At 47.9% G+C, this 17662-nt stretch overlaps 1 protein-coding gene across 2 annotated transcripts in view; it reads right to left on the bottom strand.

Moving 5' to 3' along the window:
* The window catches only part of DNAH2 (dynein axonemal heavy chain 2), an 85667-nt gene that overhangs the window by 28172 nt on the left and 39833 nt on the right, over positions 1-17662 (bottom strand). For both annotated transcript variants that reach the window (XM_024748473.1, XM_024748474.1), the window contains 19 exons: positions 17526-17627; positions 17070-17195; positions 16483-16593; positions 15985-16173; positions 15436-15539; positions 15146-15335; positions 14455-14635; positions 13522-13649; positions 13040-13192; positions 12632-12757; positions 5107-5325; positions 4763-4880; positions 4414-4550; positions 3759-3896; positions 3509-3667; positions 1750-1902; positions 1480-1571; positions 966-1164; positions 587-811 (listed from right to left, as the gene is read on the bottom strand). In XM_024748473.1, coding sequence (XP_024604241.1) covers positions 587-811; positions 966-1164; positions 1480-1571; positions 1750-1902; positions 3509-3667; positions 3759-3896; positions 4414-4550; positions 4763-4880; positions 5107-5325; positions 12632-12757; positions 13040-13192; positions 13522-13649; positions 14455-14635; positions 15146-15335; positions 15436-15539; positions 15985-16173; positions 16483-16593; positions 17070-17195; positions 17526-17627 — 2850 coding nt within the window. The remainder of the gene's footprint in view (positions 1-586; positions 812-965; positions 1165-1479; positions 1572-1749; positions 1903-3508; positions 3668-3758; positions 3897-4413; positions 4551-4762; positions 4881-5106; positions 5326-12631; positions 12758-13039; positions 13193-13521; positions 13650-14454; positions 14636-15145; positions 15336-15435; positions 15540-15984; positions 16174-16482; positions 16594-17069; positions 17196-17525; positions 17628-17662) is intronic.

Here is a 17662-nt window from a genome sequence, read left to right as displayed (position 1 = left end):
ATATATATATATATATACACATGTATCTGTGTATGTATGTGCATGTTTTTTCTCAGTAACATATGAATATATTATTAGGTGAGTTTTGGACCCCAAGGGCCAGATAGATGAGTGCCCCAGATATCAGGCTGGAATGGCTGCCCATTGATTCAGGAAAAAGAAACAAGACGTTCAGAATCCCATGGGAGAAAAGCCAGGACTGAAGGGAGACGCCTGGATTCTGGGTGGGGAGCGGAGGTGGTTACTGAAACAGTGGGAGGTGGAGAGGCCTGGAGATGGGGTTATGGGCAGCTCTGGTTGGCATCAGCGTTGCCATGGGAGCAAGGTATAAGAGGCCTGGGAAAGGAGTGGAAGTTGGAGGACAGGCTCCCTTGGTCAGGAAGCACAGGACAGTCAGTGAGGAGGGTTACTAACAGGAATTGATAACCTAGGAGCCAGATGTCTGGGTCCTGAGAAAGGCAGGACACTCCTGTGCAGGGAGGAACATAGGCTTACAGGATTCTATCCTGGGGTCCCAGAGGAGCAGGGACTGAACCCATCATGGGCGGGAACGGAGGCCTGAAGGACAAATTTTCGGGATGCTTACTCGAATGTACTTGATGGTCTGCTTCGTTCGATCATACCAGAAGCCATAGTCAATCCAGAGGCGAATCAGCTCCAGGGGGGGCTGGGACCCAAACGTGTCCTTAGCTGGCATATTTAGGTCATCCATGAAGGTGATCATGCTTTTGCCTCCAAATGGCACATAGACACCCTTGGTTCGCTTCTCCACCCTGCTCTCAATGATGCTCTGCACATTATTGGATGTGGTCTGGTGAAAAAGGCACAGAATGAATGCTTGGGCCCCCCAGGAGAAATCCGGGGTTAGAGAGGAGTGTCGACCAGGCACTTGGATCCTCCAAGGGGGAGCAGAGGCAGGGAAAGAGCAGGGAGCTGGCAGCCTGGCCCTGGGTCCTGCCACACACCTGTGCAGACATGTTGACAGTGAGCACTGACCACTGGCTGGAGGGCAAGGACTGCAGGACACTCTGAGCGATGGACGTCTTTCCAGTCCCCACGGGACCCACCAGCAGGATGGGGTTCTTGTTGGCCACCAAGGTGCTCACCAGGTAGTTGTAGCGGACAGTGTCAACGGTGGGCACCATGATCTTGTAGAAGGGGAAGCTGGTGGGGAAAGGGACTGTGTCTCAAGATCGTGGCCCGCTCCTTCCTAACTCCCGCTTCCTTCTGCCCCGCAGTGTTTATCCTCCTCTGGCATCACCACTCTCTAATCACCAAGCCTGCCTCCTGCGGGGTCCGGGGATCAGGCATTCTCCTGAAGGACCCTGTCCCATTTCCTCTAGATCCCACTTCCTGCACTGCCTTGGGATCCACCCTCTCTTCCTACAGCTCACTTTTGCACCCCTCTTTGGCTCTCTCACCACATCTCCCACCCACTGCAGCCCCAAGCCTGACCCACCCCCCATGTCCGGCTCTCACTTTGGAGGGTAGCGCCAACTCTTAGGGAGCTTCTCCTCAAATGATGTCCAACTCCGCATCTTGGGGTCCACAAAATACTCGTACACTGTGTCCTGAGGAGGGAACGTGTGGCGGGTTACCAAAGCCTTCCTTTAGCTTTTCCCTGCCCAGAAAAAGCGCTCACAGACCACTGGGCAGAAGAAAGAGAGCTGGGTGGCAGGCTGAGGCTCAAGAAGAGTCTAAGGATCAGGGATGCAGAAAAACAGGGCAGCTGGGTTTGAGGGCCCTGACCTTGTTGGGGAAAGTGCCCTCAATCTCTCGGAGGTAACTGTCGATCTTCTTGCGGCCCTCCTCATCCACGGAGGCACACACAGACCAGATCATGCTGAACACAAATGTCAGCTCTACCATGGAGACAAAGTTCTCACCATCAGCTGGGTTCACCTGGGTGGAAAAGGAGAAACGGAAATACCGTAAATCTGTAAGAGGTGGAGGCGTCTAATTTTGGCAGCTCATCACAAAGGCTTAGAGTTTCCCTCCCTTCCTAGTTCTGTTTGGAAAACCATGTGGCTGTAGATAAACCTAAATCAAAACATTTAAATAAACCTACTAAGTTACAGCGACATGGTGGGAAATTGTGTTGAGACTCCATTGTCTACCATATTGAATCCAGAACCTTCAGTCTGTCCTTCCAGCTCAACACACATCTCACCATCCTCTTCTCGGGGTCTCTGCTGCAGCTAAGAGGGGTTGTAACACTGCCAACACCATCCACCCATCACCCACCCTGCCCAGCGGGGACTGACTCTTGTGTCTCTGTGTTGTTTTTTTTTTTGCAGTACGTGGGCCCCTCACTGTAGTGGCCTCTCCCATTGCAGAGCATAGGCTCAGCGAGCCCGCTCCGCGGCATGTGGGATCTTCCCTGACCGGGGCACGAACCCGTGTCCCCTGCATCGGCAGGCAGACTCTCAACCCCTGCGCCACTGGGGAAGCCCTGTCTCTGTGTTTTTGCAAAAGCCATTCCCTTTACCTAGACTGCCCTCCTCTCTTTGTTTTGTTCATCAGCGTTCTTCCCCCTACCCAGTCCTCCTTAGAAGCTGGGTGCCATTGACACGGTATTACTGTCCTTTTCCCCTATGTCATTTTGCAACTTCACCTGCACAGTTTTAATTTATATTAACCGTACCAGGAATGACACATACTGTTATAGATCTTAATTGTTATATAACTTTATATTAATAGTTGAGTGATCTGTCAATGTCCTTAAAAACAATATGAACCATTTCTAGGCAGTGATTTAATCTCAACAGAAAAATACTCAATTTTGGTCCTTACTCCATAATTCTAAACCAAACAAAAATTTTCTTAAATATCAGTTAATCTGAAAATTTCTAAAACCCCTCATCAGATTAGGTGGGGAGCTCCTCCCAGCAGAAACAGTATCCCAGGGTCTTTCCCAGCGGTCCAGTGGTTAAGACTTCACCTTACAATGCAGGGGGTGCGGGTTCAATCCCTGGTTGGGGAGCTAAGCTCCCACATGCCTTGCAGCCAAAAAAGCAAAACATAAAACAGAAGCAATATTGTAACAAATTCAGTAAAGACTTTAAAAATGGTCCATATCCAAAAAAAAAAAAAATTCTTAAAAAACAAACAAAAAAGAAACAGTATCCTAAGGCCTCACAGATTCCAAGACTTAATATTTAATTTTTGAAAGGATGGAGAAATGAGGAACCAAATGAACCATCCTCAGCTCCCAGATATGGGCAGGAAATTACAGTGAGACCACTGTGTACTATATCTGATTTAGAGTCCTTAGTTTGGCCTCCCAGTGTGCATGCACATATGCGCATGCAAATACACACACACACACACACACACACACACACACACACACACACACACACCGCTCGCTGCCTCCACGGTTGGTGAGGCCTCCCCTTGGAGTCTCTGCTCCACTCAAGCCTCATGTTCCAACTGTGTCTCAGACACACCATTTCCCTGAAGTTGTCCCGGGAGGTCGAGAGCCCTTCCTGCCCTGGTCCTCCCTCACCCCATTCTCCGGTATGGCCAGGGCTGAGTACAGATTGCAGAGGGAGATGATGCCGCTGTATTCCGGGAGGGGCACCAGCTCGTGGCAGTTGTTCTTCTTAAAGGTCAGCATTTTGTTGATGAACTTTTCGAACATGCGCTGAAGAGGCTCTGCCTCTACCTGGAGTTGAATAAGCAGGGGCTCTGAATTATTCTTGTGTCCCCTCCACAGGCCCCACCGGCTCCTTTCCTCTCCTCCATTCCCTTCATACCTTTGGCCTCTTCTCCAGCCATGACTGAACATAGGGCTTCCAGCCCAGGTCAGCGTAGTCAGTGTACACCACCCCGCAGCGAGACACAGTGGCTGGGGAGGCCACTGACAAGTTTTCCACTTCGAACAGGAGAGACACCTATGGATATACTTGGTCAGAACCTTGTCTTTCCCTCAGTAATAAAAACACCCAGAATTCTGATGCGCCAAGGTGTCTCTACTGAGTACCACGTGTGGAAGGATGAATAAAGACCTAAGCTTTACAAATGATTTGTTTGTTAAAAGAAATCAGGGTTTATTCAAGGTCACCCTTATGAAAAATCACTCTCTCGCTCACATTGTTTGAGCGGGTGGGAAAGGGTGGGCTTTACAAAAGCCCATGAATTGTAACTCTGGGTGCACAACGGAAGGTCATCCCTCATATGTCAGTGGCAATGAGGCTGCCTCAGTCCACACAGTGTGTCCTAGTACATCGTGTTTTCTATACAGTTGTCCTCAGAGTCTGTGGTAAGACAGGCATTTCTTCTTCAGTCACAGGTTGCCCTGAATCCAGGCCTCCTCCTCCTGGGCCTTCCTATACAACTTCCCCTTCTTGTTGGATGCCCCTGCTCTTCCCCTTAGCCCTGCCCCAGGCCTTCCAGTTTCCACTCCCGAACCTGCTCAGGCATCGCGATGCGCTCTCCGTTGATAAGGGTCAGCACTTTGTTATCATCCATGACAGAGTTCATGCTCTCAATCCACAGTGTGTCCACAGGGCCATCGAAAAGGATCCACTTCTCATCCGGCTTCTCGTCTTGGTCGGAGGTAGATGATAAGGAAACCAGAGCTTTGTTACCCAGCCCTCCCTCCACACTCATCGCCCTGGAGACGCAAGCAGTTGCTTCCTGGTGATCTCCGCATTCCCCAAGCATTTTTTCCCCCAAAATGAGCTTTCTATCCCCAGACTGCCCACCCACACAGGAGATTTAGGCATCTGCTCTCCCTGCCCCAAGATCCTTTGGGTACCTGCACAAGCCGTCCGCATGACACTGGACAGGACGCCGTCTGTCCATTCATTAGTGTTGAGGTCATATTCCCCATACAGCTCCCCTAGGGACAGTGCCTTAGGGTTCAAAGGGAACTCCTAAAAATGACACAGGAAGGGGGTTTTGAGCTGCCGGCTGACACAAATCCCAAGATGTCCCTTTATTTCCAGGTATTTGTATTTGGCCCCTGTCTCTCTCATCCCTCCCAGGCCGCCCTCCTGGTCTGCACCACCCTCCCAGACACCTACGCACCCCTGCCCCCAGCCTCGCTGTTTTCCTGCTACTCAAGTCTCCTCCAGTGGCCCCACTGTCCCAGGTCCGTACTCTGACAACGTTGAAGTTGGGCTCTCCGGCGCGGCACAGGGAGGACAAGGACGACTGAAGAATTCTCCACGAGGCAGTCTTGCCGCTGCCTGTGCAGCCCACGATCATGGTGGAGTGGCGGGAGTTCTTGGTTTCATACAGCTGGATAACCTTGGTGAGGGTGAACGGGATGGTCTGCAGGCCCATATCCCGAATCTCCTGCTCAATGGTCTCCCGCAGCTGAGAGAAGGGAAAATACAGGAAGCAGAAGAAAAAGGGTGCGGCTTGTAAGGGACTTTCAAAAGTTCACCGATACCTGGAAGGATAATGTGCAAACCATTAAAAACTGCACCAGGGCCCTTCGCACCCTGACAGTTGTTTGTTCCTTGGGAGCTGGCCAATTGCAGAGTTAAGAGATTGGGCTCTGGAGTCAGCCAGCCTGGGGCCCCAGCTTTCAGCTATGTGAACCTGAGCAAGTTAACTTCTTTGAGCCTCAGTTTCCTAATCTGTTAAATGGGAGTAATGATGGTACTTCCCGCATAGGGCTGTTGTATTAGGTAAGATAGTCAATGTAAAACACAATGTCTGACACGCAGTTCTACACATCTTTTCTAATATCATTCAACAAATATTTATTAAGCCTCTAAAGTATGTGCCAAGCAGTGTGCTGGGTGCTGAGAACAAATTAGTGTTCATCCTATCGCAGAGCCCACAGTCTGGTGGGGGAGCCAGACATTAAACAAATCATCACCTAAGTTAAAAAGATGAAAACTCAAATTCAAAAAGATACATGCACCCCAATGTTCATAGCAGCACTATTTACAATAGCCAAGACATGGAAGCAACCTAAATGCTTGTCAACAGATGAATGGATAAAGAAGATGTGGTATATTTATACAATGAAATATTACTCAGCCATAAAAAAGAATGAAAGAATACCATTTGCAGCAACATGGATGAATCTAGAGATTATCATCTTAAGTCAGACAGAGAAAGACAAATATCACATGATATTACTTACATGTGGAATCTAAAAAAATGATACAAATGAACTAATTTACAAAACAGAAATAGACTCATAGACATTGAAAACAAACTCATAGTTACCAAAGGGGGAAAGGCGTGGATAAATTAGGAGTTTGAGATTAACAGATACAAACTACTATATATAAAATAAACAAGGACCTACTATATAGCACAGGGAACTATATATAATATCTTATAATAACCTATAATAGGAAAGAATGTGAAAAAAATATATATATATATAAAACTAAGTCACTTTAGGGCTTCCCTGGTGGCGCAGTGGTTGAGAGTCCGCCTGCCGATGCAGGGGACACAGGTTCGTGCCCCGGTCTGGGAAGATTCCCACATGCCACGGAGCAGCTAGGCCCATGAGCCATGGCCGCTGAACCTGCGTGTCTGGAGCCTGTGCTCCACAATGGGAGAGGCCACAACAGTGAGAGGCCCGTGTACCACAAAAAAAACTAAGTCACTTTGCTGTACACCTGAAACTAACACAACATTGTAAATCAACTCTACTCCATTAAAAATTTTAAAAACAAAAATGAAAAATAAAGAAATGCTTATAGAACCATGACCCATGTGGGTCCCAGAAGACTGTGACATTTTTAAATACACAGCCAATGCAACCAAGTAAGTTCAAACAATACAAGATTTTACTTGTATCTCTCAAACACCACTAAGAGGCCTCACCCTTACTACTTCCCTCCACTGTCTGAGAATTAGTTGTATTAGCATGTTTGGGTGTATTTGTGTGTGTGTGCGTGTTTAGCATCATGCCAAAAGTTTAAAATGTCACATTTACTCAGTTTAAAATATCCTGTAATTTCTTCTTTGACCCATGAGTTATTTCGAATTGTATTGCCTAATTTCCAAACATTTGGAATAATTATATATTGTTACCAATTTCTAGTTTAATTCTATTGTGGTCAGAGATCATCCTCTGTATAATTTTCAATCATTTGAAGTTTATGAGACCGCTACATAATAATCCAGTGCACAGTCAATTTTGGTAAACGCTCCTTGCATACTTGAGAAGAATATGTGTCTGCAATTATATGCATATAATGTTCTACATGTGTCAGGTCAAATCTGTTAAAAGCATTCAAATCCGTATCTTTTTAAAAAATATTTATTTACTTATTCATTTTATTTTTAGCCATGTCGGGTCTCAGTTGTGGCATGCGGGAACTTTCCCTGTGGGGCACAGGCTCTTTGTTGCAGTGCTCGGGCTTCTCTCTAGTTGTGGCATGCGGGCTCAGTAGTCGTGGCTTGCGGGCTTAGTTGCCCCATGGCATGTGGGATCTTAGTTCCCTGACCAGGGATCAAACCCATGTCCCCTGCATTGGAAGGCAGATTCTTAACCACTGGACCGCCAGGGAAGTCCCTCAAATCCGTATCTTTATGGATTTTTTTTTTCTTTTTTTTGGCCACAACACACAACTTGTGGGATCTTAGTTCCTGGACCAGGATTGAACCTGGGCCACGGCAGTGAAAGCACTGAGTCCTAACCAGTGGACTGCCAGGAAACTCCCTTTATGGATTTTTTTTTTTTTTTTTTTTTTTTTTTGTGGTACGTGGGCCTCTCACTGCTGTGGCCTCTCCCGTTGCGGAGCACAGGCTCTGGACGCACAGGCTCAGCGGCCATGGCTCACGGGCCCAGCTGCTCCGCAGCATGTGGGATCTTCCCGGACCGGGTCATGAACCCGTGTCCCCTGCATCGGCAGGCGGACCCCCAACCACTGCGCCACCAGGGAAGCCCTATGGATTTTTTTATCCACTTATTTTATCAATTTCTGAGAGAAGCATGTCAAGATTTCCCACTAGGGTTGTGGATTTATCAGTTTCTACTTTTAGTTCTGTCGATTTTGTTTTATGCATTTTCTAGCTCTATTATTAAGTGCATACAAATTTAGAATGCCATATCTTTCTGAGAATTGGCCCTTTTATCATTATGAAATGTCCCCCTTTATCTTTAATATTCTTCTTGCCATAAAGTCTACTTTGCCTGATATCAGTAGAGTTAACATTGTGATCAGAAAATGTGTTCTGAATAAATTCCCTTGAAATTTTTGAGGCAGATTTATGACCTTTACATGGTCAAGAAACCTAAATATTCTATGTATGCTTGAAAAAAATGGTTATTCTTCAGTTATTGAATGCAATTGCTGTCGATGTCTTGATTAACTCAAGATTGATTGTGTTGTTCAAATCTTCTTTAACAAAACTGATTTTTAGTCTGCTTGGCCTATCAGTTACTGAGAGATGTGAAGAGCGCCACTACGATTGTAGACTTGTCTATTTCTCTTTGAAATTCTGAAAAATTTTGTTCTATTTATTTTGAGGCCATATTATTAGATGCATGCAAATTTAGAATTGCTGTATCTTCCTGGTGAATTGAACTTTTTATTATTATGAAGCGACTCTATTTCTGGTAATTCATTTTGCCTTAAGATCTATGTTGTCTGATATTGCTACCCCAGCTTTCTTTTTTTTTTTTTTTTTTTGCGGTACGCGGGCCTCTCACTGTTGTGGCCTCTCCCGTTGCGGAGCACAGGCTACAGACGCACAGGCTCAGCGGCCATGGCTCACGGGCCCAGCCGCTCCACGGCATGTGGGATCTTCCCGGACCAGGGCACGAACCCGTGTCCCCTGCATCGGCAGACGGACTCTCAACCACTGCACCACCAGGGAAGTCCCCCCAGCTTCCTTTTGATTAGTGTCTACCTGATGTATTTTTCTAGTCTTTGACTCTCCACCCTTTGTCTTTACATTTTACATGTGTCTCTTGTAAACAGTGTTAAATATGGGTATAACAATGTCTACGATTCAATACATGATTATTTTTCCTTTCCTGCACAACATTTTGGTTTTCCCTAGGGGCTAATAGTTGCTCTGATTTTTTTGTTTGCTTAGTTTTTAATATACTCATCTTTAACTCAACTCCAAACTCTGCCAGTTGACTAAATCTCTCAAAACTTTTATTCTCATCAGGTATCGATTTCCTCTTCTTCAAGAAGTCTGGGGACTTCCCTAGTGGTCCAGTGGTGCAGAGTCCACCTTACAACGCAGGGGACGTGGGTTCGATCCCTGGTCAGGGAACTAAAATTCCACATGCCACGGGGCAACTAAGCCCACACGCCAGAACTACTGAGCTCGCGTGCCTCAACGAGAGAGCCTGCATGCCGCAAACTACAGAGCCCACGCGCTCTGGAGCCCTGGAGCCCAGGCGCCACAGCTAGAAAAGAGAAAGACCCGTGCACCACAACGAAAGATCCCGCACGCCTCAACAAAGATCTCATGTGCTGCGACTAAGATCCAATGCAGCCAAAACTAAATTAAATAAATAAATCATAATTTTTTTAAAAATCTTAAAAAAAAAAAAAGAAGTCTGCCTGAACCTTCAGCTTTGCTTCAGTTTGGATTGGCTTCTCTCTTTGTCTGGTACACAACTGTCATCCCGTGTCCTCTATCTTCCTCTTGCTTGGAATGCTCCTGCACTGTGGTAGAGCACATCCTCTGGTAGCTTTCTGAGGAAAGGATGCAGTGGAGGTAATTTTTTTTTTTTTTTTTTTTTTGAGAGTCTGCTTGTCTGAAACATCTCTGATCTAGCTTCCTATGTGACAGGTTGTCTGGGTATAGCATTTGAGGTTGGAAATAATTTTCCTTCAGAATGCTGAAGCCTGCTTCATTGTTTACAGAGCCAATATTGCTATCGAGGAGTCCAACATTCTAATTCTTGATCTTTTGCATGTCATCTCTTTTTCTTCTCCCTTTTTGGAAGCTTGTTAAATCTTCTCCTTTTCCTAGTGTTTTAAAATTTCACAATGCTGGGCCTTGGTAAGGATTTGTTTTATCTATTATGTCATGCATTTATAGATCCTTTAATTATGGAAACTTAGATGCTATGGTTCTGGGGATTCTTCGTGAATTGTTTCATTACCGATCCTGGCCTCCTCCATTTTCTCTGTTCCTACTTTTTTTGGAACTGCTGGTATTTCAGTGTTGTCTTTCCTAGACTGGCACTTGAATCTTAATCTCTTTCCCGCTTTGTCTGCTCTGCTCTACTCTCTGGAATATTCCTTTTCCAATAGCATTTCATCAGTACTTCATGGATACAATACCTTAATCTTCTCTCTGAGTATACTAATGATAGATTTATTTTAAAAACTTTTCTTCTCTCTGCATTATCTATTTTCTCCAGTTTGCTTTTTCCTATTTGTTTTGGCTGCTTTCATGTTAGAGGCCTTCCTCAGATGTGTGGTGAGCCTTGGTTTTCGGCTCATATATGAGGGTGGAGGACTAAAGAGCTGAATGGAAGCTCTGAGTGTGTGAGTGGGGCCTGTAGACTGTGAGTGTCACTGTAGATGATTTATCTGGGACTTTCGTGGGGAAATTTCCATTGTCGATGCCTTGTTCGTTCCTCTTGGGACAGAGAGATTCCCCAGAGAGAACTCTTCCAATTTCCTGGCTGGCTGGCTGCCGGCATTCTGGGGGCTTCAGAGAAGGCTAAGGGTCTCAGCATTCAATGTGTAAACGTTCACTTAATCCCCATTTTTAATAGAGTTTTCTCCCGCCCTCAACTATACCATGTGTCCCCCAGACCAGAGACCTACTCTTGTTACCCTCTACTCTTCCACCAAAGTGGGAGAGGCACGGCTATCCAGGGTCGCAGAGAAGGGGAGACCTGCTCCCAAGACTGTTTGCTGCCAATCCTTCTCGTTTCAGCTACACTCCTTTACTCACTCCCCCCACCTACTCCCAACTCACAATTCTCCCCACTTCCAGCCTCTCAGGTTTGCTGAGTAAGTCACAACTTGATTCATTTATTTCCCATGTCACAATTTTGCTGTCATTGCCTCTCCCATTCTCCCCATCCTTTCGGGTATAGATGCCTTATTTGTAAAAATCTCTTTAGAGTAGCTGTAGCAGGTTTTCAAAAGGAAACAAAATTGTTTTTAATCCACCTTTTTATCTGGAAGTCCTCCCTGTGAGTTGCTGGATTTTTAACATTTCAATTATAATATTTTTTCATTTGTAGGAATGCTGTTGGTTCTTTTCAATCCTACTTTGTTTAGAAGTCTCTTGTTCCTGGATCACAGTTTCAAGCTCCTCTCTTGTTTCTTTATTTTTATTTGTTTCTTTATTTATTTTGCTGTGCTGTGCGGCTTGCCCTTGCGGGATCTTAGCTCTCCGACCAGGGATCAAACCCTTGCCCTTGGCAGTGAAAGTGCAGAGTCCTAACCACTGGACCACCAGGGAATTCCCCTCTCTTATTCCTTTAAACATATTAAATTTAGTTATTTCTAGAATTCTGTGCTGATTATTTTCCATGTTTGAAGTCTTTGTGGATCTGATTCTGTTTTGTTGTTCTTTGGCATCCCATTCATAGTATCTTGTTTCCTTGTGTGTTTTGTGATTTTTGACCAGAAGCTGCTCATTTTCTTGGACTTTTATGAGAATTCTTTGAGGCTTAAGTTGAAGCGTCATTATTCTAGAAATAATTTGCATTTGCTTCTGCCAGTCACTTGGGGGAGACACTAACAAACTGGAAATACTTTAAGTTCTAAATTTGAGATTTGGGGCATTACACATTAAAATAAATTATGACCAGGAACCATGTGAGGGCTGACTTGTGGTTAGGAAATCTCAAAGGAGATTTTGCCCCTTCCTCTCATCATCAAAGGTCATGACGATTTTCTTTACTGTTTCATTATGCATGTTTCTTTACTGCATGGACCCTCGTCAGTGGTGGGTTTCTCATTTTCCCACTTACTGAAGGTGTTTTCCTTTGTGGACGGAAGTTTATGCATGACTGGGTTTTCTGTTATACCTCAAAATGTGGGCTGCTTCATCTCCTACCCCCAGTGCCTTAAGTTCAACAAAAACTTTCGGGGAGAAATCCAGCTTTCTCATTCACTTGCCTCCCTGCTTTTACTCCCCCTCCTCATCCCAGGATTCTTTCTTTCTTGCCAGTTTAGCAATACATTTTAAAAGATGTATTTTTATATTTTTATCCAGCATTTTAGTGGTTTCAACGGATAGAATCATTCAGGGTATCTAAACTACCATACTGCCAGAGAAGAAAATTCCTACACTTTCTAAAATGCTCCTTCCCTGGCCTCTTCCATCCCACTCCTCTCACATTTCAAAGAGCTCCTAGCAGTCTCTCCTCAAAACTCCCTGAATGAGAAGAGAGGTAGAGAAAGGAGAGGGCTACCAGGTAGAAAGTAAGAAAGGCCAGGGGATCAGCGGTCTCGGTGAAGTCAAGGAACTGATGAGTAGAAGTACTTGAGCAGCTGAGTCAGGGAGTAGGGAGTTGAGGTGAGAAAGTAGAATGTTTGAATAGGCCTGTATGGTTTTATAGATAAGGAAGCCCAAAGAGAGGCCAACTGTGTTGCTCAAAGTCACAGCCAGTGAATGGACAGCTAGTGAAGGACAGAACAAGGCCTGGAGGCCAGGTGTCCTGTTTCCAGACCCACATTCACACATGAGGTCAGGGAGAGTCTTGAGGAACAAATACCTTGCCATAGTCAATGACCGGCAGCTCGATGCTGGGGAATAGATCTTGCACGATGGCATTGAAGAGTGGCACGTCCACTGAAGTTAGCTTGGCGATGTTCATGTCTCTCATCGAGAGCAGCAGAACCTGAATGGGAAAAGACAGAGACTCAGGCTCGCGAAGCCAGGGCCGAGGTACTCATTAGGCCCTTCCTCTCCAACTGGGTGAGAGGCAGGAGCTAAGAACAATGGATACATCCGAGCTAGTCTTTAACGATAGGACAGGTGGAACTCAGGCAACACCTGAGGGGAGGGGCAGGAGGGTGGGAAACCTAAGCCTGCGAAAGTAAGGATCTCAAAAACTTCAGTGAAGGCGCATAGGACCAGTGACAATGGAGGTTAAGGTCCAACGGTCGTGTCCTCAATCTACCTCTTCATCAGACAGATCCGGCTGCAGGCGGCGCTTCTTGCCAGCGCAGTGCAGGAGGGAGGTGAGGGCACGTAGGCCAAAGTCATAATGGTCCTGTCTGGAGAGCTGCTGCACGGCCAGCGAGTAAAGTGTGTACACCTTCTTGGCCAGAATCTGGAGAACAAAATAGAGGAGGAAACAATCCATCTCCCCACCAGTCCCTCTGCTTCATCTAGGGACAGTTACAGATCCAAGAAGCTCGGTCCCGGGACTTGGAGCAGCTGGGAAGTGCTCTATGCACAATCCTAATGAGAAGATCCTGTGAATCGTGCCATCAAGGACTAGTGACACCATAGAGGGGAGACCTCCCTCCATATCCTACTGACAGCCATGTAAGTTCCTTGTAGGATTAACTGATTACGAGGCCTCCAGGGGGTTCTTCGGTCCAGAGAATGATCACGGAAGGGAAATAAAGTGTTGGAGACAAGAGATTATCAGAATACCTTGCAGTTGCCAAATCCTTCCCCAAAGAGAATGATTTCTGCAATGAGGGTAGCATCGGGCACCACCATGGCAACTGGACGGAACATGGATTTAAGATTATCAGGAAGCTCTGTGCGACCAGCATAGCCTGGAAAACAGCACCATTGACTCAGAATCCATACTGCTTCCGAAGACCTACTTCCCAATCAGTCCCATTTTCCCCATCCCCAGCTCCATCCCTAACTCTCTCCCCAGCTCCAACTCTGAGACCTCTTCCTTTCTCATCTCAGCCCTGGCTCTTCCCACACCACTTTGCTCTTCTTTCCTACCCCTGGTCCTTTCCTTAACCTTCTGCATGGCCCTGATTCAAACTCAAATCACAGAGCTGTCAAGTTCCCATCTCTCCAAGTTCCACGTATAACTCACGTTAGTGCTAATAGAAATCGCACCTGTTTATCTGATTCTTTCGGTACCAGAACCCTTTCCTGTTTTCTCCTAGTTCCTTCCCCCAGAGCTGTTCTCAGGCACCAGTAATGAGAGACCCTAGGCCCTGCACTTTGGGGGAGATTCTCCCATTCAGCAAAAGGGATGGCAGACACACCAGAACTCTGGGAGCTAGTCCAACAAAAGAAGATGGCTAAGCACTTCAAAAGACCAGGGGGCTTCCCTGGTGGCGCAGTGGTTTCCCCCTACCAAAAAAAAAAAAAAAAAAAAAAAAAAAGACTAGGGCTACATATATGCCTGCAAGCTGTTATTAATCCCTTTAGGGAGAAGAGTAAGATTGCCACCCCTTCTCCCAGAAATGTGTATGTTTATCCTTCTCTCACACTTTATGGTCTTTAGCCACATTTCACTTGGCTAAAAACACTGGCAGGGGGTGGGGGGATGCACAGTTATTTGCCCTGAACACTCAGTTCTCCCCCCAGGAGCCCCATCCACTCCCAGGCCCTTACCAGGGTTCATGGTGATGAAGATCCCACAGGACCACACCAGATTTATTTCAAAGCCCTCAAAATAGAAGCGGGTGAGGCCGGCAGCCAGGGCTGAGAGGATGGACAGGATCTGCTGGGCCACCACGGATAGCACTTCCACGTTGATGCGGTTAAACTCATCAAAGCAGCCCCAGGCGCCCATCTGTGGGTGGGGGGGGAGTTGCTGGGAGCAAGAAAAGTACCCCCAGACTGGGAGAAACTAAAAATTGTGACTAACATATTCTCCCTGAAATATTTGGATAGGAGCAGCAGCCTCTAAAATGAATGTGTGTGTGTGTGCGCGCGTGTGTGTGTGTGGTGGAGGGGGCCCCGTAGCACTGTTGTGGTTTCTGGCCAGAACTTTCCATCAGACAGGAAGGATCTAGGGGAATGCCTGAGAGGTGTGGGTGGGAAAGTGACCAGGGTAGGGAACTTGTGGGTGTTGAGCGACTCCAGTGTGCATACGTTATTGAATCCTTACATAATCTTGTGATTTTGCAAATAAGCAAAGTGAAGCTCAGGGAGGCGCAGGGATTTCCCCAGTTGTAAGAACTAACTGAGGCGATGCAGTGTCGTCAGCTACAAAGCACTGAAACAGATCTGGGTTTCAGCTGATTTTCTAGAACTAAAAGATATCGAAGGGGCCTCCTGGCCAGGCTGGCAGGATGCTAACCTGGGCCAGGCCTGAGTACATCCGGCCCATGGACTTATAGTCCAGACCCTCAGAGCAGTTGACCACGATGACATATATGCCGAGGGCCTTGCCCAGGTCCTTGACGGTCTCGGTCTTCCCTGTGCCTGCGGGGCCTTTGGGGGATCCACCTCGATGCAGGTGCAGGGCCGTGGTCAGTGTCATGTAACACCTGGGGATGCAGGACAGGACTCAAGCCGGACTCCTGGAAGCCTTGGCTCGGCATTCGCTGCCCCCACCCCAAGCCCCTTGTTTGCCTCCCCACGGCCGACCTGTCTGTCAGCGGGGTGATGACAAGCCGGCCAGAGTTACCCAAGTACTCATAACCATACTGGAACTGTGTGTTGGTCTGGCGGATCATACAGTCGTCGAGATCCTAGGGAAACAGGGCAGGGTAAGAGAGGGGCGGGCTTGGAGGAAGACACAGAGCTGCAGCGATGGCTGACAGGAGGACTGGAAGCGGCAGGGGAGTTGCAGGGAGAAGACTGGGGGCTCCGTTTAGAGTTAGAAGGAGGGACGGGCTTATGGCCAAGATGGAAACTGGGGGTCACGCTGCACGTGTCCAGCCCAAACTATTGCAGCAGCTGCTTGGAGTCTTTCTGAGTCCCGATCAAGTGACACCCAGAGTGGGCACTCCCTGGAAAAGTGCCACTTGCCACTCCTTACTTGGCAGATTCGAGAGAGAGTTACCAGCTGGATTAGGGTGCTGTGATAGGACTAAGGGTTGGGTTGGGATATTACTGTATTTAGAGAACATGAATTTAGTTAAGGCATTAGGATCGGGTTTAGGGTACGGGAGTGGGAAGCTGGCCCTTCGGCACCTTCTCCCAGTAGAAGCGCAGTTGGCTGAGCCAGTCGAAGGAGCTGACGTCCATGAGGCCACTCTTATAAAGCTTCTCCAACACGTCCCGGGCGTGGACTTCTATCGTCACCAGAGCCACAATTTTAAGGCGCATAATCTTGGTCAGGTTCCCCCTGATGGCTTCCGAGTACTTATTCAGTATTGACACCTGCGGAGTGAGGTGCCAGAGAAGAAGGTGGCCCGAGCAATGCCACCAAACCCTAATCACGCCTCGTCCCAGCATCATTCCGCATCCAACCGCAATGCTGACCCCACCCCCACTGCAGCTCCTGACCCCCAACATCACCACAGGGAGACGTACTTCTGACCCACCCAACCTCTTCTTGCTGGACGCCTCCCATAACGCACCCTCGTTCGGACCCTTTCCCACCAGCTCATCGCTAATTCTGACCCAATGTATTGCCCCCTTCCTCCAGCTCTAACTCCAGGCCTCTCCCGTCCTGGCAGGGCTCCCCACCTGCTTCTTCTTCATGACCTTGAGGATTTTCTTGTCTCCGCGCTCCTTAGCTGTCAGCAGGCACGTGGTGACATCAGCCGTCCACTGGATCTGACTGGCAGTGATCACCACCTGGGGCACGTGTAGAGGCTCTATTCCAAAGCTCTGTCCCTGGCCACACACACAGCCCGGCTCCCAAAACCCAGCTTCTTCCGGGACCAGCTGCTACTCCTCTCACTACGCCTAAACTGCTCTGAAGGATGGGCACGTGCCCGAGTCAGGAGCTGAGGGTCCACGGTGCAGGCTTCCGGGGCCACAGCCCACAACAGGGGGCAGGAAACCTGCCTTTTGTGCGACGCAAGATTCTGTCCTTAGGGACCTCCCTGGTGGTCCAGTGGCTAAGACTCCGCGCTCCCAGTGCAGGGGGCCTGGGTTCGATCCCTGGTCAGGGAACTAGATCCCACATGCTGCAACTAAGACCCGATGCAGCCAAATAAATAAATAAATATTTAAAAGAAAAAAAGAAGAAGAAGATCCTGTCTTTACACTGGCTGCTTCCTTTCGGCTCGGTCCTCCTTGTTCCCTCATTTCCATTGACCCCAGCTCACCTGGCCAGCCCACTCCTTCACCCACTTGTCCCTCTTGTTAAGAAACTTCTTGAGGGCCAGGCGGCAGTTCCGGAGAAGGTCCCGGAGGGTCACCCTCATGGTCCGCTCCACATCACCAAGCCAGGACTGGGGGGAGGTAGGAACAGGGTGGCTCGCCCTCAGGGCCAGAGTCAGGAGTCCCCAGAGTGAAGGTGCTTGGGAAGCAGGACTCCGGGGCTTTGGGGCCCAAGAGAAGAGCAGGAGCTGGGAAGCGGCCGGCCTGCATCCCCGAGGGAAATGGAGACTAGGGGGCAGACTGTCCGACGTTCGGGTGCAGGGTAGAGGTTAAGGGTTTTAGGAATGGCAGGTGGGAGGGCAAAAAGTGACTAATATCCCTTCACAGAGATGCCCTCTCCTCACAGAGCCAAGCAAACTTAGAAGAGTCAGCTTGCTTCTCAGGCCCTCATTGCAGCTCACCTCCACAGGTCCTTCTAGAAGTACCGAGTGAAGGAAATCGACATACTCGCCGTCGCCCGAGAACATTCCCACCGCTTCCCATTTGCTGCTGGGTCCCCCGACCTGCAGGAACAGGAAGCTCTTGAGCCCTTGGAGGG

The sequence above is a fragment of the Neophocaena asiaeorientalis genome, unplaced genomic scaffold (assembly GCF_003031525.2).
Source record: "Neophocaena asiaeorientalis asiaeorientalis breed wild unplaced genomic scaffold, Neophocaena_asiaeorientalis_V1.1 scaffold543, whole genome shotgun sequence".
Classification (NCBI taxonomy): domain Eukaryota; kingdom Metazoa; phylum Chordata; class Mammalia; order Artiodactyla; family Phocoenidae; genus Neophocaena; species Neophocaena asiaeorientalis.
This window is presented reverse-complemented; position numbering and strand designations above follow the sequence as displayed.